Genomic DNA, 25,944 nt, shown 5'->3' with positions numbered 1-25,944 from the left:
TCACAAAAGCTGCCCAATCATGTTCTTCTTTATGCATGTTTTGCCTCTGGTCTGGTCTGGATAAAACATGTTAGTGTAAAAGTGCGTACTTAGTATCTTTTTGGTCCAGTACCAAACTACATATGTGTCAGCAGCCAATGTCTTTCTCTGATGTGATGTTGGGCAAAATTAGACTAATATTATGTAATATTTTGCTACAGTATTATTGTGATGAGCTTCTTCAAACAGAGCATGTCTACGACTTTATTATTTGTTAGAATAACTTAAGTTAACATGATCTGTTGCTTGTTGAGCCTAATGTAGGCTTTTAAGTATTATGGATAACATTCTGGTACAAATTTGCTATTTCTAATCATTTAACAAAGCAAAACAACTACTGGGTATTTGATAAAAGCAAGCATGATTGTCAGCTTCTTTAATATTATCACAGGGGAAAATCACTTAAAATGGTGCGATTAATCACAACCCGGCAATAAAATATTTTAATCGATTGACAATTCTACTATACATTCAACGTTTCCTGTGTGGGACATATTTGTTAATAGTACATGAATTAACGTATAGGCTATTTCTTATAAATGTAATAAATATGTAGTCACTGTATTCCATTTGGGATATTGAAGTCATAATCGTGTAATTAAAATTAATTGTTTTAAAAGAAAGACGCTAGTGAAAAAGTATACTCACAGGCCATCTGTTGTAGGTCTACAGTTTGGACTGGCTTCATGGGCTGGGCGGAAACAATTGCTGGGTCGAGGGCTTGGCCATCAAATTCCAACATTGAGTCCTGGGGTATCAAGAACAGCAGGAAAAGTTTAGGAGCTGTAATGCATTCATGACTGTAGAGAACCACATTCTAAACCACAATATCTAATTTATTATAACTAGGGATGTCCGATAATGGCTTTTTGCCGATATCCGATATTGTCCAACTCTTTAATTACCGATACCGATATCAACCGATACCGATATCAACCGATATATGCAGTCGTGGAATTAACACATTATTATGCCTAATTTGGACAACCAGGTATGGGGAAGATAAGGTACTTTTTAAAAAAATTAATAAAATAAGATAAATAAATTAAAAACATTTTCTTGAATAAAAAAGAAAGTAAAACAATATATAAAAAACAATTACATAGAAAGTAGTAATTGATGAAAATGAGTAAAATTAACTGTTAAAGGTTAGTACTATTAGTGGACCAGCAGCACACACAATCATGTGTGCTTACGGACTGTATCCCTTGCAGACTGTATTGATATATATTGATATATAATGTAGGAACCAGAATATTAATAACAGAAAGAAATAACCCTTTGGTGGGAGGGAGGTTTTTTGGGTTGGTGCACTAATTGTAAGTCTATCTTGTGTTTTTTATGTTGATTTAATAAAACAAAAAAGACAACAAAAAAAACAAAGAAACGATACCGATAATTTCCGATATTACATTTTAACGCATTTATCGGCCGATAGTATCGGCAGGCCGATATTATCGGACATCTCTAATTATAACACTTCACATGTACAATTGTATTGCCTAACTGGATTCCTTTTGACATATACACTTAAAGCTTCACCGAATGAAAATATATTTTGCTTGGTTCATTGACATTGTCAAAAAAGTGTTAATGTGTTCATTACTGTAGACAGTGAGTATCCTCCATGTTTCCTCTGGCTGAGTACAATAATAGAAAAGGACATTTCAAAGTGAAATAAATAATTTCATTATTTTTTACTTATACATTATTTGCTCATATTGATTGTGGTTTGATTTGCTTTAGCTTTCTTGGGTCTACATGCAGTACCGTGACCACAGTGATTCCTCTCACCTGCATGAAGTTATACATCCCTTGCATCTGGGCCATGAGATCTTGCACTACCTGCTTCCTGACTACTGGGTCAGTAGGCGGAGAAGGAGTGACAGGGTTCACATCGACAGTTGGTTCTGGAGTCAGCTGGGTTGGGGGCTGAAGCTGGAGGGAGTTCACCATCTTTGAGCACAAGTACACTAATTATTAGTCATACCCCTAAGGACGATAGGATGCTGCATTTAAGGGGCATTCCACCAAATATGTGCTATTTGTGTCCCCTGGAAATTAAAAATGTATAAATGCACGATGAAAGTAACTGTAAAAAGATTTTTTTTTATCAAGCATAGTGTCCTGCATATTTAATAAATACAACTAAATTATTATTCAAACTACCTTGGATACCAGAAAAATAGCATTTGTTGTCCGTCCCTGCTTCTTAAGATTAGATTGTAATTAGAAATGTAATTAATTTGTGTTACTCCTTACCCCAGCTGTACTTTAAGGTTTATTTTCTTTCTGGACGGCGTGGCAAAGTTGGTAGTGGCCGTGCCAGCAATCGGAGGGTTGCTGGTTACTGGGGTTCAATCCCCACCTTCTACCATCCTAGTCACGTCCGTTGTGTCCTTGGGCAAGACACTTCACCCCTTGCTCCTGATGGCTGCTGGTTAGCGCCTTGCATGGCAGCTCCCGCCATCAGTGTGTGAATGTGTGTGTGAATGGGTGAATGTGGAAATACTGTCAAAGCGCTTTGAGTACCTTGAAGGTAGAAAAGCGCTATACAAGTATAACCCATTTATTTATTATTTATTTAAAAAAATGGTGTTCCATAGTTTTACACTCAGTCCTTTTACTCTAACACATTAAACCCTCTCAAAAATGTGGAATAATCCATAAATCACATGGTCCACAGGAAGTTGCATCATTTAGGACCTCTGTATATTTGATATTTCAATTATAACGGGTTAAAACCTCAGCACAGTACTGTTAACTTTTTTTTTTTTTTTTTTTTAATGTTCAATCATCACCACAGCACTGATTTGTTTGGGATGTTTTATATTTTTCAAGCATATCCAACATTTTTGGGATCCTAAATTAAGCATTTTCAAGTATGAAACTGGCAAAATAAACTAAAGATATAAATTCTACAGTAGTATGGGCCAATAGAGGAGACCAAAACAGACAGGACACGCTGTTCAGTATCGTGGCCAAGGATTGGCGCAGGTAGCTACATTGGCTTATAAATGTAAAGGTGACAAAAGGGCGTTGATGCATGTCTAAATGCATAATGTTAAAAACAAAAATGATTTAGAAGGTTGTGAATGCTCTAGTTAACAAACTATTTATGTATTTTAAATGAGGAAACTATTTGATTATCCATCCATCCATTTTCTACCGCTAATTCCCTTCGGGGTCGCGGGGGGCGCTGGATCCTATCTCAGCTACAATCGGGCGGAAGGCGGGGTACAATTTGTGGAAATTCATTTATCGTGGTCATGTTCGGAACAGACTAATAGTGATAAACAAGGGACGACTATTTAAGTTATTGGTGTCAACATGTTATTAACATAATGATTCGCTAAAAAGTCACTCCTGTTACTTAAATTAATCATGTTCAGCTTAGGAACCTTCGAAAAAATTAGTTGCCACATTTGTAGTAGTACAATATGTGTCGATTTAGAGTTTATTTTGAGAGTTAAAATAAGCAAATATTACAGATAGTACAGTACCTGAACGTCTACCGACCACTCCTCCACTTCTGTGTCTGTACTGCTGTAAGTGCTTTCCGGGATAAACTGCCTGTTAACAAACTATAACATAAAAAAAGGGACAAATTATTTCAAAAATTAGTTCAGTTGGTGTTTTTTCTGATGCTATACAATGGCTATCAAATCTGACCTCTGTGGTTTCCACTTTCACTGTCTCTGGGTGATTTTCAGTCACTGTTGCTTCTTAGAAGAAATAATGTCATTAGCTTCTCTGCTTCCTCGTTTGCACCAAGATATTGTCATGTGTTCAAATGTACCAGGTTCAGATGTTTGCTCCTCCATATTAGAATCAGTCACTGTCGTTTGCTTTTCCTGGTCCTGCGCCTCCACCTCCACCTCCACCTCACATGTTCCATTGTGACCACTTTGTGCTCGGTCAAAGAAGCCACTTTGCAGCAACTTGTCCAGTGTCCCCTTCAGCGACTTGTCTGGATCAATGACGTGACAAATCAAGGGCAGAATTGAATAAACTGTCATAAAAAATGTTACAAAGGAGAATTCAAAAAACGTTATTACACAAAGGCATCCATAATGAGAGTTTCATGAGGACTTTTGGTTGTATTAGGATCAGGTTGTATTAGGTTTTGACTAACACTCTTGGATACGGGTCTCTTAACATGAAGCAAAAATTCAGCAAATGGGTGGAAAAATAAAATGCAAACATATGTAAATTCACAATTATATGCATGATTTTCTTTATTACTGCTACATTACTGTAGCAGGTGAGCAAATCGATCCAAAAATTGATAACAAGGATAGTATTAGAATTATTACTAGAATGATGAAATATTTGTGAAACAAAAATATCAATGTGTTTTTGTTCGTATTGTTATTGATATTGTTTACAAATTCAGGGGGAAAAATCTTGAACACAGGACATTGTGGGTGACAAGAGAAAGGATTTGAATCAAAGCCAATCATTTTTGCTTTTGTGTATTTGTTTTTATTTTTCTCAAACTATTTATGTAACTTATGCAATACAGGAGACTAAGGGGATTACATTATTATTCAGTTGGCCATGTCTTAAGTTGTTGTATTAAATCTTGTTAAATTGTTCAAATACTGTAATTTCCGGGCTATAGAGCTCTACATTTTTTCTGCGCTTAATACAATGCTGCAGATAATTTATGGATATTTTCGGCTTCACATGCTGCCAATAAATTTAGCCTTGTCACATCAGACCAATAAAATTGTTAACATTAAATCAAACCGATAATTCAGTCAGCCATTTTAGCGAGTTGTGCACTCATCCTCGGCATAGAGAAACAACAACAAAATGCGAACAACGCAGCCCCAGAGCCAAAGATGATTGACCCAGCCATCAAAAAAGGACAAACAATGGAACGGAAATGAAACACCACTAACCAAAAGGCCGGAATGTGTGTGCTAAAACCGTTAAAATTGTCTTCTTCGGCGTGCAGGAGGACGACGACGACCAAGACCACGATGCAGTAGGCTACTATATATTGTGTTACAGGCACTATCTTTCGTTAAATTTGGGAATTAACACAAGCGCCTTTGTAAATATTTTATGTTTCAAAGTGTACACTTACTGCTTCCAGACTTGTGCGGCCAACTTACATACAAAATAAAATTCCGCCAAAAATTAGGTGGCTGCGGCTTACAGTTAGGTGTGCTCTATAGCCCGGACATGACAGTACATTTGTTGATAAAAGTATTTCTTGTTTGCCTAAAATCTTTGTCAAGGGTTTTATTCGGAGTATAATCACGATCAACATATAACTGGAAAAATCATAAAATCATTTGAAGGGGGTCGTATTTTTTTTTCTTCTACATTTAAAATACTTCCTTGTGGTACATAACATGTAATGGTGGTTCTTTGGTCAAAAGTTTCATAGATTATGTTTTACAGATTGTTTTAAAGCCGCTTTCTGACCATCTCTTCAGGATGCACCATTTTGTGAGCAGTATTATTTACGTGGCTATACTTCGACAGCGTCTTCTCCCCGCTATCTTTGTTGTAGTTTTTAGAGCTTCCATAGCGAGTCTACTTACGTTTAAACTATACACTACATTGTCTCAGAAATGCCAACAGCAGAGGATGCATGTCCTTTTACGAGCCATTCTACCCCACAACAATAGGATAGTGAAAAAGGAGCTCATTGACTATGACGTCGGACTAAAACCATGGAACTGCGTAAAGCCCTTTGGGTAAATTTCTACCATGTATGGATAATCCGCTGACGTCACACTTGGGAAAAACTTTACCAAACAGGCAAATTACAAACGGCTCGTTTGGAGGAAGTATGAAGGAAGGCGATATTGTTTGATAAATATCTCCGCTATGCCTCCACGGTTTGATTTTACATTTTCGGGTCATATGCAGATCCCAAATACACAACAGCAGATATCAATAGGTAAGAAAATGTGGTTTTCTATAAAAGGACCCCTTTAATGAGCTTGTAAAAATGATTGGTATTACTATAGGTAGGATCAATACTAGTCCTGTATTTACTTGGTATTGAATCAATACCAAAATTTGCAGTACTGTATTGCCCACCCGTCTTTAACAGTACAATAAACATATTCTCGCACCTTAAGCCAACTGCCACAATGATTAGGAAGCAGTGAAAATGCTTACATGACGTTCCTGCTACAGCCTTGTTTTTGCCCTCGAGCAGTTCCCACAAGTGTAGTGAGGCCTCTTTGTATTGTTCAGTCAACCTGGAATACAGCAAGCCTTTCATTTAGTACACAGTCGACATGTGCCACTGCAGATTATACACAAATTCAGTAAACACTGTTGCCAACGGCATGGAGGCGCCACATACTGTACCTCACGTCATAGTTGCGATCTGGACCTACAAGTTTGTAGAACTCATCAAAGGATGCAAGATCAGCGTCCGTGAGCAAGGAGGAACCCGAGGCATCAGGCTGTTTCAGTTCCTGCCTGACAGTTTCATCTCCCAACTGGTCCAGTAAGAACTGCAGCTCCAAAACAGTTTTCAGCCGCAGTTGTTCCAGCTCCTCTCGATGTAGCTGTTCCCTCCTTGCAGTCTTCTTCACCGTCTTCTGAATCTGAATACAGAGTCTGACATGTTTCTGGGTGATATAGCCCACAAGGTGTGAATGGAGAATCATACAATTTCACAGTGGAGAACATTTATGATCAAAAGCTTTTGACTTACAATCGCTGTTTCCAAAAAGCAGGATTTGTATTTGGTCCTGTATGATTTTCTATTTCCATTGTAAAAAGATGTGAATGGTAGCAAAATAACTATTGTGGAACTTGACACAGAAGTGGATAGGTTGACAGCAAATATGATGTGAAGAACAGAAAATTAGCTTGTTCCTCAAACAATGCATGTCTTCCTCCTGTGCTGAAGGGATAGAAGCAACAAAAAACTGGATAGCCTCCATTATTGCTGTTTGAATACATTGGTTCAATCCTGCTCTTTGTCAAATTGATTGTATTGTGCCGATAAGAGATAACACGACTTATGCAGATTGTGATAGAGCTTACCATCCAGCCTATACACCATGAAAAGAAACTCAAAGCAGATCCTGTGCTACTGCTGAGCATTGGTGTGCTAAACTTAAGAGTACACCCCGATGGAAACAGATAATAGCTCATAGAAATTAAAAATGTGTTTAGAACTCACGTCCTGGCCCAGAGTCAGGAAGCCCTTCTGCAACTCTCGAGCAAAATCAATGTTGTTGAGAATCTCCTGGTACTTTGACAAAGCCTCCTTCAGGGAAAAAGGGAATTATAAATTTTCTTCGATTTAGATTAGAAAAAAACTGCATTTTGATTAAATTATCAGATGTTTCATCAGAGGAAATTAAACATGGTTAAAGCAGGGAAACCAGACCTCATGTACATACCAGTTGATCCTGGTTCAGTCTTTCACCTTTATCCTTCTTTGCTTGATAGTCATCCAACTTGGACTAAGAGAAAAATAGGCAATAATATAATTAAAATGTACTATTGTCATACAAGTTCTGTACCCATGAGATGACTTGTGGGGTAAACATATAATGAATAGTGGAAAATATGGATGTAATAGTATTGTGAATATTTATGTTTCAAAATGACAGCAATAATGCCTTGGCATGTGACGATATCAAACAAAAACTTGGAATGCTCCCATTTAGGGCTGCAATGATTCACCGATTAAATAGAATAATTAGAAAAAAGCATCAATTTGTATTTGGTTGCTTCGATGATAAATACGCGGAAATCGTTTCTGCAGAATTGCTCTAGCGCACATGAGAGTTGTGCATCTATTGGTGATGAAGCTAGCGCTGCAGGTGATGTGGGCTGAGAGATAACTCAAAGAAAAATGACAAGGTGGAAACAGAGTAAAGGATCCAAAAAAGATGGAAGAGAGATGTGTTTAAAATGGGAAAATTACAGAAATTGTAAAATATTTGCAATGTCAAACAAAGCTGGCATTTTCTAATAGAATTACATCAGCAGCACATTACCAGAAAGTATACTGCATATTAAAGAGCAGCAAACAAGCAGAAACAAAGTAAAAGTCTATTTTGTGTAGCTAATGTCATCTTATCTGTTTGACTTGCATAACAAATATTTTATTCATTTCAAACACATGGAGGCATGTGAGGACATGTTAGTACTTACAGTTTGTACAAGTTGTATGTCTAAATATCAATATCAAACACCACTCGTCCAATTATTAGCTTTTCGAATGTGGATGTGTTAAAATTGGTAAATACATTGTCACTAAATGTATCATACTTTATTGAATTTATGCATATTTGTTTACTTTGGTTATTTATTATCTATTGACTAGTTTTAGGCTAGAAATATTAGTAAGTAATATAAGTAATATGTAGTGATGCTCCTATGGTAAAAGTGCAATTTTAATGTACCGGTAATGTGCATTTATAAGAATAAACGGCATTAGAAATATCCTTGTTTATGTCCCAAACCGACACATTGAGGCTGGGTGTTTTATTCATACAAATTAACCGATAGATTACTCACTTACTAAAATGATCAATAGCTGCAGCTTTAAACTAACAAACCAACAGCAAAAATTATATACCGGTAACCTCCTAACAGAGGTAATTATGAGATATGGAGAAAAACACTTCATTCTGAATTTCAAGAGTAATGTGAAAATTTTGAATTTTGAATATGCTTTTCTATAGTAAAAATACTCAAACCACAAAACCCTGGGCACCTTCTCTTAATACCATCACGTTACGTTATTTAGCCATAGGACAGATGTTAATTATTAACAGCTCTCAGTATGATGTAGTGCAATTCCACACCACAAAGGCAGAATTATACACACCTAGTTTTAGATCGCTGTGTGTATGGTCATAATGCTGCGGGTGATACAAATCAACGACCTTACCTTTTTTTTCTCCATGTTGCGAACTTTCTTGTCAATCACGCCAAGCACCTGCTTCATGGTTTCCGACTGGCTTGCCTTTCCAAGCTCTGGAATGGCAGACTGCACAGCATTGTTGCCAACCATTGCTGAAGGCATCTAAATTGAGATAGTTAGTGGTGGGTTATTCAAGCATATGTTCAAACTGCTTCATTGATTTTGGCTGTTGAGGACCAAGTTGTTTCCCTTTTGTAAGTAGCGTATAAAGAACAAAGGAGGTGAACACATTTACTAGTGATTGACATGGAGAAGAAGTAGGATTAGATTAGCTATTCTTTTTCCTACTCCCTTTCTGATATGTTGAATCATGAACTGTAGACAGGGGATGTATTCTAATGTCCAAAAAAACCAAACAAACACCAAACAACTGCTTTAGAGAAAATGCTGCAAGTTCACAGAACAAAACCAAAGTCACCAGGCTACCAGGGGCACCAGCCAGACCTGAGGGATGTCTCTATTTGATGCCCAGAAGAAAGTTGGCGGACAGAAAATTTACATTTTTCTTTATGTACTTGGTAAACACTCATTTTACAATATTGTGTAGCAACCATTTTTCACGACCAAGTGTTTAACAATTACATAAATTAAAAATTAACACTTTTAAATCTGCCAACTTTCTTCTTGGCATGACTTCAAAAAGAAATATCACTCATGTCTAGCACCCCTGGCAGAGTACGTTAGGCTGGGCGTTTTACGGCAAAAATCGTTAATCTCGATTAATTGAATCTTTTACCTCGATTTCGGTTAATGCACAATTATTTGGTAGCCTAAGTGTGTCCAGGGTTCCCCCCAGACTGCCATTGAGCTTGTGGCGGTGTGGGCGTGGTTAGGACGGTGGTCAATATGACAATTTGCATAATAGTCAAAGATGCATATACAGGTAAACAGCCTCTGGCATGTTAGAACATGGCGGCAAACAAACCAAATCGGATCCATAACTTCGGGACCAGGATTAGCTTTAAGGGCTTAGTCGGTCAAGCTGGGGTGCAAAAGCTGGGCAAGTACCGCGGAGGGCCAGCCGTCTCTCGTCTAAACACGGACACCTCACACAATTTCTCTCTATGATGGAGCTCTACTGCCCTCTTAATATTTGCACATTTTGTAGATCACTGTCCATGGGTATATCTCGGATATATTAAAGTACGTCCACATCGCAGACATGCTGCCCTTCGCTTTTGCTTGCGTCATCACAACATCCTGTTTTGGCAATGCTGGTTTGGTAATTGGTCTTTCGGTGGTTGAATTTTCACTGCCTCACTAGTCAATAGTGTGTAAATAATAGGCTATATATATATCCATTCATACATTAATTAGTTTTCACATAAAGGACAGTCATTTTTCAAGTGTGGTGGGTTTTATTTTGCCGTGGTGCTGCGCCACAATCAATTACCGTATTTTTCGGAGTATAAGTCGCACCGGAATATAAGCCGCACCTGCCGAAAATGCATAATAAAGAAGGAAAAAAACATATATAAGTCGCACTGGAGCCCAGTCAAACTATGAAAAAAACTGCGACTTATAGTCCGAAAAATATGGTACATGTAAGGGAAACCCTAGTGTCCAAACATCTAACGGAATTCCTTTTGGGTACAAGTTGCTTACAGAAACCTTAATGCATTGCCACACCTAGTAGATTTTAGCTACTAATATTAGCAATCATAGAATGTATAGACTGTCATAACAACAACATGAATGGTATTCATCTATTCTGCCTATTTAGCCCTCAAAACATCCCAAAAATGCTGAGACGTTCATACTATCTCAGTATTGATGACTGTGTTGTTGTAAAAGCTAACGCAGAAGAACTATTTTTAGTAACCTCAGTAGCCTTGATCATGTGGTAATGTAACGACTGCAGCTATTGAGATACTGAGCTGGTGAGCTGTAAAAGTTGATGCTAGATTATAAATCATGCTTCACACCTGTATAGTAGAAAGTTGTGGCCATAAGACGAAGTTGGTCAACTTTAAAATTCAACTTAAAACTAAGACATCGCTAGGAAGACACGGCAAGATGCTTGTTTTTTCCCAGCATTTTTATACCTTAAGAGTGAGGATTATGATGACTTAATCATCTAAACGAGGAAAACAAGTCTTGTGCTGAAAGAAATAATAAACATCTCATCAATCGGCATCCCAGTAAGAGCGAACATTGTACAGTAAATGATTGTTTTTTTTATGTTCGTAGTTTGCATTTCTTGTTTGGCGCTACTGCTACATTATGCTTAGTGTTTCCCTAAAGCTGGATCTGTTTATCACTCAGCTTCTAAAACTTGTAGCTCATCTTCTTTATATTTAGGCTCAAAAGGATTCTGGATCATCAGTTGCCTCAAGGAAGCCGTTGTTGGCGCCCATGGACTAGTCTGCCATTAGTAGTGGTAGTTGTTATTAGAGATGGGAATCGAAAACCAATTCTTGTTTAGAACTGGCTCCAGTCTTTCGATTCCTAGGAATCATTTTCCAGTTTTGATAACGATTCCCTTATTGATGCTTGAGTGTGCGCATGACGTCACCATGCATTGTGCGGAAGCAGCACAAAAGCTGGAGAGTTATTCACGAGAAAGGACGACAACAGGGCAACTTGCAATATTTGCAAAGCGGATATTTCATCAATGAGAGGAAATACTACCATTAACATTAACTTTGAACGAAAGATGGGTTTTCTATGCCGTCAGAGCTGGAATGGAATCCCCACCATAAGCAACATCATTAGGAGGGTGAACTAATGTTACGTAACGAAAACTAATTGAACGAATTGAACATCAGGGGACATAGTTTTTCTTTGGCATGGTCAGCGCATATTCTTTTAAAAATAATCAATATTATGTAATATTTTGTTTATTTCTACAGTAAACTAGTTGATCATTATATCATAGGTATTTTTTTTAAATGTTACTTTTTTTCTCTGCGGAATCGCTGAGTCTTGACCCTGGCTTCCCATGAAGGTTGCCAGCCTCTTAAGACCTCACTGCTGAGTTTGAACATTCATGCATCTTCTAAACTAAACAAAGTTAACGCTAATCAACTTGTTATCTTTTTATCCAGATGAGAATCGATGAAAGTATTGATGAAGAACCAAATCGTTAAGCGTAATCGAAGATGAAATTGGAATTGTAAAAATCTTAATTTCCCTCTCGTTTTTATTGTGAATGGAAATAGTGAATGTTGCAATGCACCCACACCAAAACAGTTTCGTAAATGCTTAAAACGACAAATATACTGTAAATATAAAACATTGGAAGTTTTCAGATTGTTTTTTTTTGTAGGAGGAATAGATTCATCCCCATTGCATACATTGTTAGCCACCTCTTGCTGGCATTTTCTGTGATTTAGAATGCACAAAAAACGGAGTGTGCATGATAGTCAACATTTCAAAATAAATGGGTGCAGTTCCCTTTATTGCAGCATTTTCCCGTTGTATGTGTTTTGGCGAGTTTGGACATTGGACTGTTTGGCCACCATAGTCGATGTAACAATGATCTAAAGTTGGAAAACAAAATAACATTAACCTTCTACCCACTGTGTCGGAATACCTCAACCTTATTAATGCTATTTAGGTACATGTTTTGCCGTTTTATACCAATAGCTGGCCGACTTTAGACAAAAATATCCTAGAATATAACGTAAATAGCTTTAAATGGATGACTTGTTCAAGAATAGCACGGGAAGCCAACAGTAGCATTTCGGTAAAAGTGAAAGCAGCGAGGATAGGTTTTAAGAGGGTGAACTAATGTTACGTAACGAAAACTAATTGAACAACTTGAACAACAGTGGACATAGTTTTACTTTGGAGTGGTCAGCGCATATTCTTTGAAAAATAATAACGTTATGTAATATTTTGTTTATTTCTACAGTAAACTATTAAGCTGATCATTATTTTATAGGTATTTTTTTTTAAATTCACTTTATTCCCTGTGGAACCAGAGTCTTGACCCTGGCTTCCCATGGAGGTTGCCAGCCTCTTAAGACCTCACTGCTATGTATGAACATTCATGCATCTTCTAAACTAAACAAAGTTAACGCTAATCAACTTGTTATCTTTTTATCCAGATGAGAATCGATGAAAGTATTGATGAAGAACCAAATCGTTAAGCGTAATCGAAGATGAAATTGGAATTGTAAAAATCTTAATTTCCCTCTCGTTTTTATTGTGAATGGAAATAGCGAATGTTGCAATGCACCCACACCAAAACAGTTTCGTAAATGCTTAAAACGACAAATATACTGTAAATATAAAACATTGGAAGTTTTCAGATTGTTTTTTTTTTTAGGAGGAATAGATTCATCCCCATTGCATACATTGTTAGCCACCTCTTGCTGGCATTTTCTGTGATTTAGAATGCACAAAAAACGGAGTGTGCATGATAGTCAACATTTCAAAATAAATGGGTGCAGTTCCCTTTATTGCAGCATTTTCCCGTTGTATGTGTTTTGGCGAGTTTGGACATTGGACTGTTTGGCCACCATAGTCGATGTAACAATGATCTAAAGTTGGAAAACAAAATAACATTAACCTTCTACCCACTGTGTCGGAATACCTCAACCTTATTAATGCTATTTAGGTACATGTTTTGCCGTTTTATACCAATAGCTGGCCGACTTTAGACAAAAATATCCTAGAATATAACGTAAATAGCTTTAAATGGATGACTTGTTCAAGAATAGCACGGGAAGCCAACAGTAGCATTTCGGTAAAAGTGAAAGCAGCGAGGATAGGTTTTAAGAGGGTGAACTAATGTTACGTAACAAAAACTAATTGAACAACTTGAACAACAGTGGACATAGTTTTACTTTGGAGTGGTCAGCGCATATTCTTTGAAAAATAATAACGTTATGTAATATTTTGTTTATTTCTACAGTAAACTATTAAGCTGATCATTATTTTATAGGTTGTTTTTTTTAAATTCACTTTATTCCCTGTGGAACCAGAGTCTTGACCCTGGCTTCCCATGGAGGTTGCCAGCCTCTTAAGACCTCACTGCTATGTATGAACATTCATGCATCTTCTAAACTAAACAAAGTTAATGCTAATCAACTTATCTTTTTATCCAAATCAGAATAAATTAAAGTGTTGTTAAATAACCAGATGGATGAAATTGGAATCGTAAAAATTAGAATTTCTATCCCTAGTTGTTATTGTGAACGGAAATAGCAAATATTGCGATGCACTCTATGAAATCAATGCACCCCTAACCAAAAAAAAGTTTTGGAAATGCTTAAAACGACAAATGTACTGTAAATATAAAACATTTGAGGTTTTCAGATTGCTTTTTAGGAGGAATAGATTAATCCTCATAGCGTCTGCCTCACAATACGAAGGTCCTGAGTAGTCGTGAGTTTAATCCCGGCCTCGGGATCTTTCTGTGTGGAGTTTGCATGTTCTCCCCGTGACTGTGTGGGTTCCCTCCGGGTACTCCGGCTTCCTCCCACCTCCAAAGACATGCACCTGGGGATAGGTTCATTGGCAACACTAAATGGGCCCTATTGTGTGAATGTGAGTGTGAATGTTGTCTATCTGTGTTGGCCCTGCGATGAGGTGGCGACTTGTCCAGGGTGTACCCCGCCTTCCGCCCCATTGTAGCTAAGATAGGCTCCAGCGCCCCCCGCGACCCCGAAGGGAATAAGCGGTAGGAAATGGATGGATGGATACATTGTTAGCCACCTCTTGCTGGCGTTTTTCTGCGATTTAGAATGCACAAAAACACAGTGTGCATGATAGGCAACATTTCAAAAATAGTGCAGTTCCCTTTATTGCAGCACTTTCCCGTTGTATGTGTTTTTAGCGATTTTGGACATTGGACTGTTTGGCCACCATAGTCGATGTAACAATGATCTAAAGTTGGAAAACAACACACCATTAACCTTCTATCCACTGTGTCGGAATACCTCAACCTTATTAATGCTATTTAAGTACATGTTTTTGACGTTTTATACCAATAGCTGAGCTGACTTTCGACAAAAATATCATAGAGTATAATGTAAATAGCTTTAAATGGATGACTTGTTCAAGAATAGCACGGGAAGCCAACAGTAGCATTTCGGTAAAAGTGAAAGCAGCGAGGATAGGTTTTAAGAGGGTGAACTAATGTTACGTAACGAAAGCTAATTGAACAAATTGAACAAAACGACCTTTCTCTTGGACTTACTTAGCTACTGGAGAGTATTAGAGTAAAACCAAAGCACCAAGCTAACGTTAAATAGCATATTGTCACATTCAATTAAGCGTTGCATACCACTCCATGCCCATTGTTAGCTTCCAAGCTAGCCGCTTTATTAATGCCCTGCGCCTATTTCCCGTTAGCGACCATGTTATTTAACAACATATATAGGTAAATATAAAACTATATTTTTTCCGTTTTACGGACGGCATCTTAATGACTTCAAGTGCGGAAAAACAAGAGCGACGAGTGGATGCTGCGACAGCTCGTTTCGTGCTAGCGTCTCGACACGATCGTGACAAAAGGGTATTTTGCACCTACTGCCATTCCATGGTCGGAACACAAATGACACACCTTTATACTCTTTGTCTTCAAAGAGATTTCCGTCGACGGGGATTAACGGCAGCTGTGTGGGTAAAATACGGAGTCTTTTTACTTTCAGTTGTATTTTTCCACCAAAAAAAAAAAGATGCTCAGGCGGACACACAACCCGGCTGAGGAGCTAGGAGAAGCTACAAGGACCCTCCTTTGGCGGCCTCAAGATTGCCTGATGGCAACATCCTGCAAATGTTTACCGTACGAAAATGAAGGCATATTAAATCGAGTCATTGAAATATTACGAATATATACAGGGTACATAAAAAAAAATCAGATTTAAAATATTTGGTTTTACTCACATCAAAAGTGTGTCAAGATGTTATCAACATTTACATTGACTACATCAGGGGTCTCCAAACCGCACCGGCCTAATTTTATTAGCCATTTTGCCGCATTAATAAACATTGACCGGCGATTAGCAGCATATACTTATTTTTGGTTTATTTTTGTCAGTAAATCAAGTGAGAATACCAAAAAACAACAGCTTAAATGGGAACACAAGCGTAAATAAAATGTAAAAAGTTGGAATGCTGATAATAATACACTAATAATATCTCTACATTGGGTTGGTTGTAGTAATAAAATCAAATCAAATCAAATCAAATCAACTTTATTTATAAAGCACATTTAAAATTTACCACAGGGGTAGCCAAAGTGCTGTACAATGGGCAGGTTAAAAGATAACACAAGAGAAACGAGCAAGCACATCACAACACAAACAGAGAATGATAAAAACAAAAAAAACAATGCCCCCCCAAATCTTTTTATTATGATTGAATGTACTATATTATATACAATATTTAATATTTGTGACTGTAATATATTTATAAAAATACAAAATTCTTAATACAACAAAATTAATTATTTTGTAAAACAATTGTAGAAATGTTGTATGTGTTTAGTATGGCAGACAATTTTTAACATAATATTTCCCAACCCTCCAAAAATTAAGCTAATTATTTACAGGAAAAAACCCCATCACGCCTAAATTTGTTTGGTTATTAATATTTATTAATCAAATATTATTCACAAATTTATTTAAATTGATTTTAATTTGACGTACACTGTTATAATGTCACACTCCTAACATGGTATCCATAGGTATCCAGAAAACGTTAAATATAAAATAAATGGCTTTATTCTATTATCCATTTCTAGCTGGTAAAATTTGGGACGTAATAGCAAAAAACAAGCAGCAGGTGGCGTATATGTCAAATATACTGAAATTACTTTACATGCATGCATACATCCATCCATCCATCCATTTTTACCGCTTGTCTCTCTAGCGGGAGGTGCTGGAGCTTATCTCAGCTGCATTTGGGCGGAAGGCAGGGTACACCCTGGACAAGTCGCCACCTCATCGCATGGCCAACACAGATACATATATATATATATATATATATATATATATATATATATATATATATATATATATATATATATATATATATATATATATATATATATATATATATATATATATATATATATATATGTGTATATATATATATATATATATATATATATATATATATATATATATATATATATATATATATCAGCAGTGTTGGGTTAGTTACTGAAAACCAGTAACTAGTTACAGTTACTAGTTACTTTATTTCAAAAGTAACTCAGTTACTAACTCAGTTATTTACACCAAAAAGTAATGCGTTACTGTGAAAAGTAACTATTTAGTTACTTCTTTTTTTCTTCTTTTTTTTTTTTAAAGCTCCCATTAATGCCCTTTTTGCCTTCATTTCAGTACTGTTATTGCACTGGAGAATAATACAATCTGTTGATCAACTTGACATACATTTTTATTTTCCTTTTAACATAATTAATGAAAAACAGTGCAACATAAAAAGGCATTCCTCCTTTCTTTAAACTTGGACCAATGACCATGAATAAAAAACAAGTTAAAGTGCAACATAAGAAGGCACATCATCTTCCTTGAAACATAAAGCCTGACATCTGGAGTGATGCTGCTGTCTTCCACACTTGGAGCCATGGATTGTAGAATACTTGTTTTCAGTGGCAGGATCATTGACACAGATGGTGAAGTTTCAGTGCTCAGTAGAGATGGAACACTTTTGAGGGGTTTAAGCACCTGGAGGACCTCACCTGCCACTCTCACATCATCATCAGACAGGGTGACATTTGTCTTCAGGGTGTTGTGGGTCAATGCAGAGTATATAGCTGCCTGCTGCTCCAACATATCATAAGTGGAGTTCCACCTCGTTGGGACATCATGTATGAGCAGGCAGCTTTAGCATTTCTTGCTTTGTCTTAAGCACATGAGCAGCTGTGCTTGGGTGGAAGTAAGAAACCTTCCTGATCCTCCCAAAGAGGCGCTCCATCCTATTGACTGAGATTCCCTTCTGTGATGCCAAATTCACTACATGTGCAAAGCACCTATCTGTGGTCCCAGTCCTGCCTCATTCTCTGTAATTATTTGATTTTTGGCATTATCACGTGTGACTGGGATATCTTTATCTTCCATTCCTCCACTGCTTGTGTCAGTACCAAGGTGACTCTCGTAGCGGGGGCGTGTCTTCTCATCTCCCAGTCTGCTGTGATGAAGTGAGCGCTTATAGTTCCCCTGGACGTCCACCCGTCTGTCATGAGCGCAACCGATGATGCTCGGGATAGTTCATCCACAACTTTTTTCTTCTGCTGCTCATAAAGATCTGGCACAATCTTATAGCTGAAGTGGGTGCGCGACGGGATGTCGTAACGTGGTTCAAGCACGTTCAGCATGTGTTTAAAACCCTCGTTTTGCACAACCGAGTCTGCACTTATAAACACACCGATTCAATGGCGGGGGCGTTCAAGCTCCTCCGTTACTGCGCTCGCCATGACCACGCTGTGTGTGGACTGAACGTGACAACAACTTTTTTTCCCCACACCCACACCCACACACACATAGACCGCGCCTCTTTTCTTCTCTCCGGCTTGTGACAGAGGAAGATTCAGAAGAACGACACCGTAGCGCTTCTGTTTCTAGCCGATACTACATCAAAAGTAACGTAAAATAACGCAGTAACGCATCATGTAGTAACGGTAACTAAATTACTGAATAAAAAAAAATAACGCGTTAGATTACTAGTTACCGCCGAAACTAACGGCGTTACAGTAACGCGTTACTTTGTAACGCGTTAGTCCCAACACTGTATATCAGTGACGTGCAGTCACTAGAGGCAGGTGAGGCAGGGCCTCACTTGCCATCATGGAAAGAAAAAAAATGTAAAAAGAAAAGAAAAAAAAATTAAATAGTTAAATGTATACTATAAAGTTATTTTCCATTTAACTTCACCAGTTTTAGATTCTTTTTATTCAAAATCGCTGAATTTTCACATTTGCCGTTCAAATACTGAGAAGAGACGGTGCGGTGATCAGCAGCCAGTTGAGGCACGTCACTCATTTGTGCCTCACCATGGATTGCGGACTCGACTAACTGCTGGCCTGCTGTGCAGTGAGACCGTATTGCTATATGAACTATATTATACATTTCCATAGTTTAGTTAGCTGAGGTATATAATGTACAGTGTATTTTGTCAACAACTGTATGTGTGTAACGTATTTCTTGTGCTGAGCGATCATAAAACGGCTGCAAAAGACGCACTGGCTGAGGCTCGCAGTAATCCGCCTCCTGCACCCCCGCCGTAGAATTTGCACCCCCTGACGGGAGTGTTATATCAACTAAAACCCACACTTAAACTTTCCACATGCAAGATTGAATCTATTTAAAAAAGTTATTTCATAAGAAGCCTAAAAGTGCAAAAACAATAATGTTCGTGTTGGAGGAGTTGTGAATGACTGCAGGGCCACAACATTAGGTACACCTGCAGACTGCAGGTGTACCTAATTCACAACTCCTCCAACACGAACATTATTGTTTTTGCACTTTTTGGCTTCTTATTAAATAACTTTTGTAACCTATTTTTATGGGCTTTCCTCTTTGTGATGTTAAGTTCCTGTTATGCGCTGTTATACAGTATATGCCTTGAGCTCTTATTTTGAAGGCGCTAAGAGCAGAAGTGATGACACGTTGGAGTGGAGCGTAAGTTTTTGAAAGAAGGTAAATAAAGTGGTCCTCGTGTAAACTGGAGCCTCCGTGTTTGTTATTTTGTAGTTTCATACAGTATAGGCGACATTTATAAACCCTCGGTTACACTTTTTTAAATAGATTCAATCTTGCACGTGGAAAGTTGAATTGAGAGCTTTAGTTGATATAACACTCCCGTCAGGGGGTTCATTAATCCAGCACAACAGCGGCGCATGGACTTCATTTATATGTAAAGGTAAGACCATAATAACGTTTTTTTATTAAACATGCTTTTTTGTGTGCTACAGTTTGTATGTGTAAAGTTAAAGTTAAGTTAAAGTACCAATGATTGTCACACACACACTAGGTGTGGTGAAATTTTTCCTCTGCATTTGACCCATCCCCTTGTTCACCCCCTGGGAGGTGAGGGGAGCAGTGGGCAGCAGCGGCGCCGCGCCCGGGAATCATTTTTGGTGATTTAACCCCCAATTCCAACCCTTGATGCTGAGTGCCAAGCAGGGAAAAATGCTGGTATGAGCTTTTAAACATAACCCGTTAACTGCTGCCAATTAAATGGTGAATAAGATACTCTTAGGGTTCATATGTTTGTAAATCTGACTGTGATGAAGTCAGTGCCTCACCAGCCATGAACCTCACCGCACGTCACTGATATATATATATATATATATATATATATATATATATATATATATATATATATATATATATATATATATATATATATATATATATATATATATATATATATATATATATATGGGCTTCACGGTGGCAGAGGGGTTAGTGCATCTGCCTCACAATACGAAGGTCCTGAGTAGTCTTGGGTTCAATCCCGGGCTCGGGATCTTTCTGTGTGGAGTTTGCATGTTCTCCCCGGGTACTCCGGCTTCCTCCCACTTCCAAAGACATGCACCTGGGGATAAGTTGATTGGCAACACTAAAATTGGCCCTAGTGTGTGGATGTGAGTGTGAATGTTGTCTGTCTATCTGTGTTGGCCCTGCGATGAGGTGGCGACTTGTCCAGGGTGTACGCCGCCTTCCGCCCGATTGTAGCTGAGATAGGCTCCAGCTCCCCCCGCGACTCCAAAGGGAATAAGCGGTAGAAAATGGATGGATGGATATATATATATATATATACACAGTATATATATATACACAGTATATATATATATATATATATATATATATATATATATATATATATATATATATATATATATATATATATATATATATACAGTATATATATATATATATATATATATATATATATATATATATATATATATAGAATACAATAGAATAGAAAGTACTTTATTGATCCCTGGGGGAAATTCAGCACCACATTTCGCTCACAATAGACAATAATAATAATGAATAATAAGAAATAATATAATATATATAATATATTATATAATATATATATATATATATATATAACTTTAAGTTTAAGTTAAGTTAAGTTTTTTGTTTTGTTTTGTTAAGTTATTATATAATATGTCTGTCTATTGGACTGTTGTTGATCTGATCTTATCTCATCAAATGTTGGTGATACATCCATCCAAATACATCCATCCTATAACTGTATAATATCATGGTGTGAATATGTATTTGATGTTGAAAAAACAAAATCCATACAGAATATTTTGAATTGTGACGCATAACAAATGAAACAGCAAAATTTGGTCCATCTTAATGTATACAGTATATTTATAAAAAAAAAATAAAAAAAAATCCAATACTAAAATAGTTATCATCATAGAAGGTGACATCTATTTCTGTCCCAACAAGGATGATACCATATTTATTTCGAGTTGTTTTCATATACTGAGTGTACAAATAAACATTGATATTGTAACAGCACTTGAACGCATCACCATTATAAAACATACATGGCTTGAGTACAGGACCTTTATTCTCTCACTGTGATGTAGGTCTTTGAATAAAGGCCAGACAGCCTTCTCTTCTTTCTCTGCTACGGCACATCTGAACTGATTAAATATGTGATCATGATTTATTGGCTGAAAAACCACAAGAGTCCTACAAACACTCGGGCCTCAGACCGCTTTGAGTTGAGCAGAAGAATCCATCCACAATTCCTTTGACTCCCACCCAACGCACTCCTTTTAACATCTTTAAATTCTGTCATTCAAAAATAGCATTTGTCACAGTCTTTGTTTGTAAGTCACAACCAAGCTGTTTGGGGCATTCTTACCATACATAATTCATGGACCACATGTGTGAGCAGCTGATGGCAAGCAAATATGTGTGTTTTATTCAAAATTATACATGTTTGATTTGGATCCAAGTTCTTTTTGCCCAAACTATAATAATTTCCCAATTTTCATAATAATAAAACAAGACACTGCAGCATTTTTGCATGATTTTTTTTTTTTTTTTTTTTTACAAATTCTTGATGGCGGTTTTAAGAAAAAGTGATTTATAACGTGCTGTACCACAAAGTGACTGGAAAATTGCAGCACTCCCTTTACCGCATTCGTTGAGTACGGGCAAAGTGAAAGTTGTTGCGCGATGATGCCTGCTGGTTTGTAAGAACTGGATTCCACATATGTGGTCAAACGATGATTAAGATGGTTCTTAATGGTTCTGATGGAACTGACAAATCAAAACATGTGCAATCTGACGATCAGCTTGCTGTTATTTGGCCCCTTAATCACCTCCTAAAAAGCTTTATTTCCATGTTTCATTGTTAAAACTACATGTTCCAATCATTTGTCGAGACTACTTCTTTACATCAGTGACTGCCAACCTTTATTAAGCCAAGGAACATATTTTACATTGGAAAACTCTTGTGTTGCAAAGCGCATTTAAACAGTAGGTCCTTGGTCTACGTAAATTGACTTTTCGTGTACCGTATTTTCCGCACCATAAGGCGCCCTGGGTTATAAGCCGCGCCTTCAATGAACGGCATATTTCAAAACTTTGTCCACCTATAAGCCGCCCGGTGTTGTAAGCCGCATCTAACTGCGCTAAAGGAATGTCAAAAAAACAGTCAGATAGGTCAGTCAAACTTTAATAATATATTAAAAACCAGCGTTCTAACAACTCTGTTCACTCCCAAAATGTACGCAAATGTGCAATCACAAACATAGTAAAATCCAAAATAGTGCAGAGCAATAGCAACATAATGTTGCTCGAACGTTAATGTCACAACACACAAAATAAACATAACGCTCACTTTCTGAAGTTATTCTTCATTCATAAATCCCTCGAATTCTTCTCCTTCGGTGTCCGAATTGAAAAGTTGGGCGAATGTGGGATCCAAAATGGCCGGCTCCGTCTCGTCGAAGTAATCGGAGTCAGTGTCGCTGTTGTCCAGCAGTTCTGTGAATCCTGCCTTCCGGAAAGCTCGGACCACAGTTGTGACCGAAATATCTGCCCAGGCATTTACGATCCACTGGCAGATGTTGGCGTATGTCGTCCGGCGCTGTCTCCCTGTCTTAGTGAAGGTGTGTTCGCCTTCTGTCATCCACTGTTCCCACGCAGTTAGCAGTCTAGCTTCGAATGCCCTGTTGACACCAATATCTAGCAGCTGGAGGTCTTTTGTCAATCCACCCGGAATGACGGCGAGTATTGAATTAAGCGCGTAAGCGTGTCTCTTAATGTGATGTTATGAGCTAGCAAATATAACAACTACACTACCCAGCATGCAACGATAGTGACGAGCATGCGCGGTAGCCCTGAGAAGCGTTGTTGTATGCTGGCAGTTAGAATGTGGTTATGAGCACGCTGTGAGTAAACGTTGAGAACTCAGTTAACACGCCTCGTCTGCATTATTTATAATTAGACAGACAACACACTTAATAGGAGCCATTTTGGGGTCTTTACATAAACACACAAATGGAAATGAAACGTCACATATCCCAGCATGCACCGCGCGCTTCTTCTACAGGGAAAAAAGATGGCGGCTGTTTACCGTAGTTGCGATACCGAAACTTTATGAAAATTAATATTAATATTAACCCATATATAAGGCGCACCGGATTATAAGGCGCACTGTCAGCTTTTGAGAAAATTTGTGGTTTTTAGGTGCGCCTTATAGTGCGGAAAATACAGTAAATCCGAATTTATCGTTAAACTGACACCTAAGTCCCTACCACTCTAGACAGAACACATGAGGGACATATACCGGGGATATTCAACTAGATTGTTTTGGGGGCCACATTTCCAAAAAGCTAAGGATCGGGAGGGCAAATTTCTCCCTTCCCTATTATTCTTATTTTGTATATTCCGGCGAGTTACGGTTGCGCTCCGTTGTTTTTACAGACCTTCGAAAAAGCTAGTCAAAGACCATCGGCTGCAGAAATGTATGTCTCTTATAAGTTTTTTGAATCAGTTGAATAGCCCAAAGGATGAAAAGGAGAGGACCTAAAACGGAACCTTGAGGAACACTACTTGCATAACTAAAGAAGTTGAACAAAGGACTATCAATCAATCAATCAATGTTTATTTATATAGCCCTAAATCACAAGTGTCTCAAAGGGCTGCACAAGCCACAACGACATCCTCGGTTCAGATCCCACACAAGGGCAAGGAAAAACTCACAACCCAGTGGGATGTCAATGTGAATGACTATGAGAAACCTTGGAGAGGACCGCAGATGTGGGTGACCCCCCCGCTCTAGGGGAGACCGGATGCAATGGACGTCAAGTGGATCAAGTATAATATTGTGAAAGTCCAGTCCATAGTGGATCTAACATAATAGTGAGAGTCCAGTCCATAGTGGGGCCAGCAGGAGACCATCCCGAGCGGAGACGGGTCAGCAGCGCAGAGATGTCCCCAACCGATGCACAGGCGAGCGGTCCACCCTGGGTCCCGACTCTGGACAGCCAGCACTTCATCCATGGCCACCGGACCTGTGCCCCCCCCAAGGGAGAGGGGGGCAGAGCAGAAAAGAAAAGAAACGGCAGATCAACTGGTCTAAAAGGGGGGTCTATTTAAAGGCTAGAGTATACAAATGAGTTTTAAGATGGGACTTAAATGCTTCTACTGAGGTAGCATCTCTAACTGTTACCGGGAGGGCATTCCATTGTACCGGAGCCCACTACTGCCTGTATCTGAAGAAAATAAACTACAGCAGGGATGTCAAACATGTGGCCTGCGGGCCGAATGAGGCCCGGGAACAGGTTCAATCCGGCCCGTAAGATGAGTTTGCTCAGTGTAAAATTGAGCTGAATTTTTAAATTAAAGAAACTGCTGTTCTAAATGTGTCCAGTGGATGTCGCAATAGTAATTCTACTAGGCAAGCTAATAGTTCATACCAGGGCGAGCAAGTATACTAAGCAAGAGGTAAACGGTAAAGCGGGGCTGCGACCCCTCCCCCTCAACCCGACGTAAAACAAACAGGAGTAAAATAAACAATTGGTCACCCCAATAAAAATGTTGCATGATGCACTGCACATTGATATAGTTCTGTGAAAATTATTGTCTTCTGTGTAAATTTAAAGAAAGTGAACGGTGGAAGTGACAAATGAGGTAGTTGATACATACAAGAGTTTTCATTTATACTTTATTTAGTTTTTTGTTCAACCCAAGATGGGCTGTGACTTAAAGTTTAATTGCTTTGTAGAAACACTGAGATTAAGTCTAAACTCATTGTGTTCTTCATGGTGTTTTTGAAACGGCACCAATTTTCTCCTCAGCGTTTTCAACCAGCTTGAAGTGTTTTGTCAACAGGATTATTTGTAATATATACATTTTCAGAATGTGCTTGTACTATTTGGGGCCGAAATAAAACAAAAGAAAACAATCTGAAGTTGTCGCAGTTGTATTTTTAAATTATTATGCCATGTTTTTACCCGTCCGACCCACGTGTGAAAAAACAAATTCCTCCATGCGGCCCCTGAGCTAAAATTAGTTTGACACCCCTTAACTACAGCAACACCATAGTTATAAAAATCAGGATCATTTGCAATATTTACATTTTCAGAATGTGCTTGTTTTATTTTAGACCAAAGTAAGACAAAGAAAATAATCTGGAGTTGTCTTTATTTTGAAGTTTTAATGCCATGATTTTACCTGTCCGACCCGTGTGGGAATAGGTTTTCCTCCATTTGGCCCCTGAGCTAAAATAAGTTTGACACCCCTGGCCTACATATTTATCACATATAACTAGTTCTCTTTTTCTTTTTGTACCGGAATAATAAAATATGCATATATAATAACCACCATCCACATGACCACCAAATGTTGTAACACAAGGATCGCCTGTTCAGTACCGTTACTTGTGGACTATTTTTATGTACCTTCTGTTATCTGGTGGAAGAACTTGTTATTGTTCTGTCTATCACATTAATATAGGAGTGAAGATACATTAGTTGTATATAGGGATGATGTTTGATAAGAAATTATCGAGTT

General features: G+C 37.9%; 1 protein-coding gene across 3 annotated transcripts in view; it reads right to left on the bottom strand.

The window, feature by feature from the left end:
* The window catches only part of LOC133615985 (caprin-1-like), a 28,792-nt gene extending 13,135 nt beyond the window's left edge, over nucleotides 1-15,657 (bottom strand). Inside the window, exons 1-11 of one of the 3 annotated variants that reach the window (XM_061974936.2) lie at nucleotides 15,477-15,657; nucleotides 8,930-9,064; nucleotides 7,428-7,490; nucleotides 7,205-7,291; nucleotides 6,379-6,620; nucleotides 6,184-6,266; nucleotides 3,839-4,009; nucleotides 3,712-3,761; nucleotides 3,543-3,623; nucleotides 1,834-1,995; nucleotides 688-787 (exon numbers count right to left, since the gene is read on the bottom strand). In XM_061974936.2, the coding sequence (XP_061830920.1) occupies nucleotides 688-787; nucleotides 1,834-1,995; nucleotides 3,543-3,623; nucleotides 3,712-3,761; nucleotides 3,839-4,009; nucleotides 6,184-6,266; nucleotides 6,379-6,620; nucleotides 7,205-7,291; nucleotides 7,428-7,490; nucleotides 8,930-9,064 (1,174 nt within the window). In that variant the 5' untranslated portion in view covers nucleotides 15,477-15,657. Of the gene's footprint in view, nucleotides 1-687; nucleotides 788-1,833; nucleotides 1,996-3,542; nucleotides 3,624-3,711; nucleotides 3,765-3,838; nucleotides 4,010-6,183; nucleotides 6,267-6,378; nucleotides 6,621-7,204; nucleotides 7,292-7,427; nucleotides 7,491-8,929; nucleotides 9,065-15,476 lie in introns of all 3 variants that reach the window. The other 2 variants (XM_061974934.2, XM_061974937.2) reach the window with 2 other exon arrangements.
* Nucleotides 15,658-25,944: the final 10,287 nt, after the last annotated feature.

The sequence above is a fragment of the Nerophis lumbriciformis genome, linkage group LG15 (assembly GCF_033978685.3).
Source record: "Nerophis lumbriciformis linkage group LG15, RoL_Nlum_v2.1, whole genome shotgun sequence".
Classification (NCBI taxonomy): domain Eukaryota; kingdom Metazoa; phylum Chordata; class Actinopteri; order Syngnathiformes; family Syngnathidae; genus Nerophis; species Nerophis lumbriciformis.
Note: the sequence above shows the minus strand (reverse complement) of the source record. Positions and strands in the feature narration are given on the sequence as shown.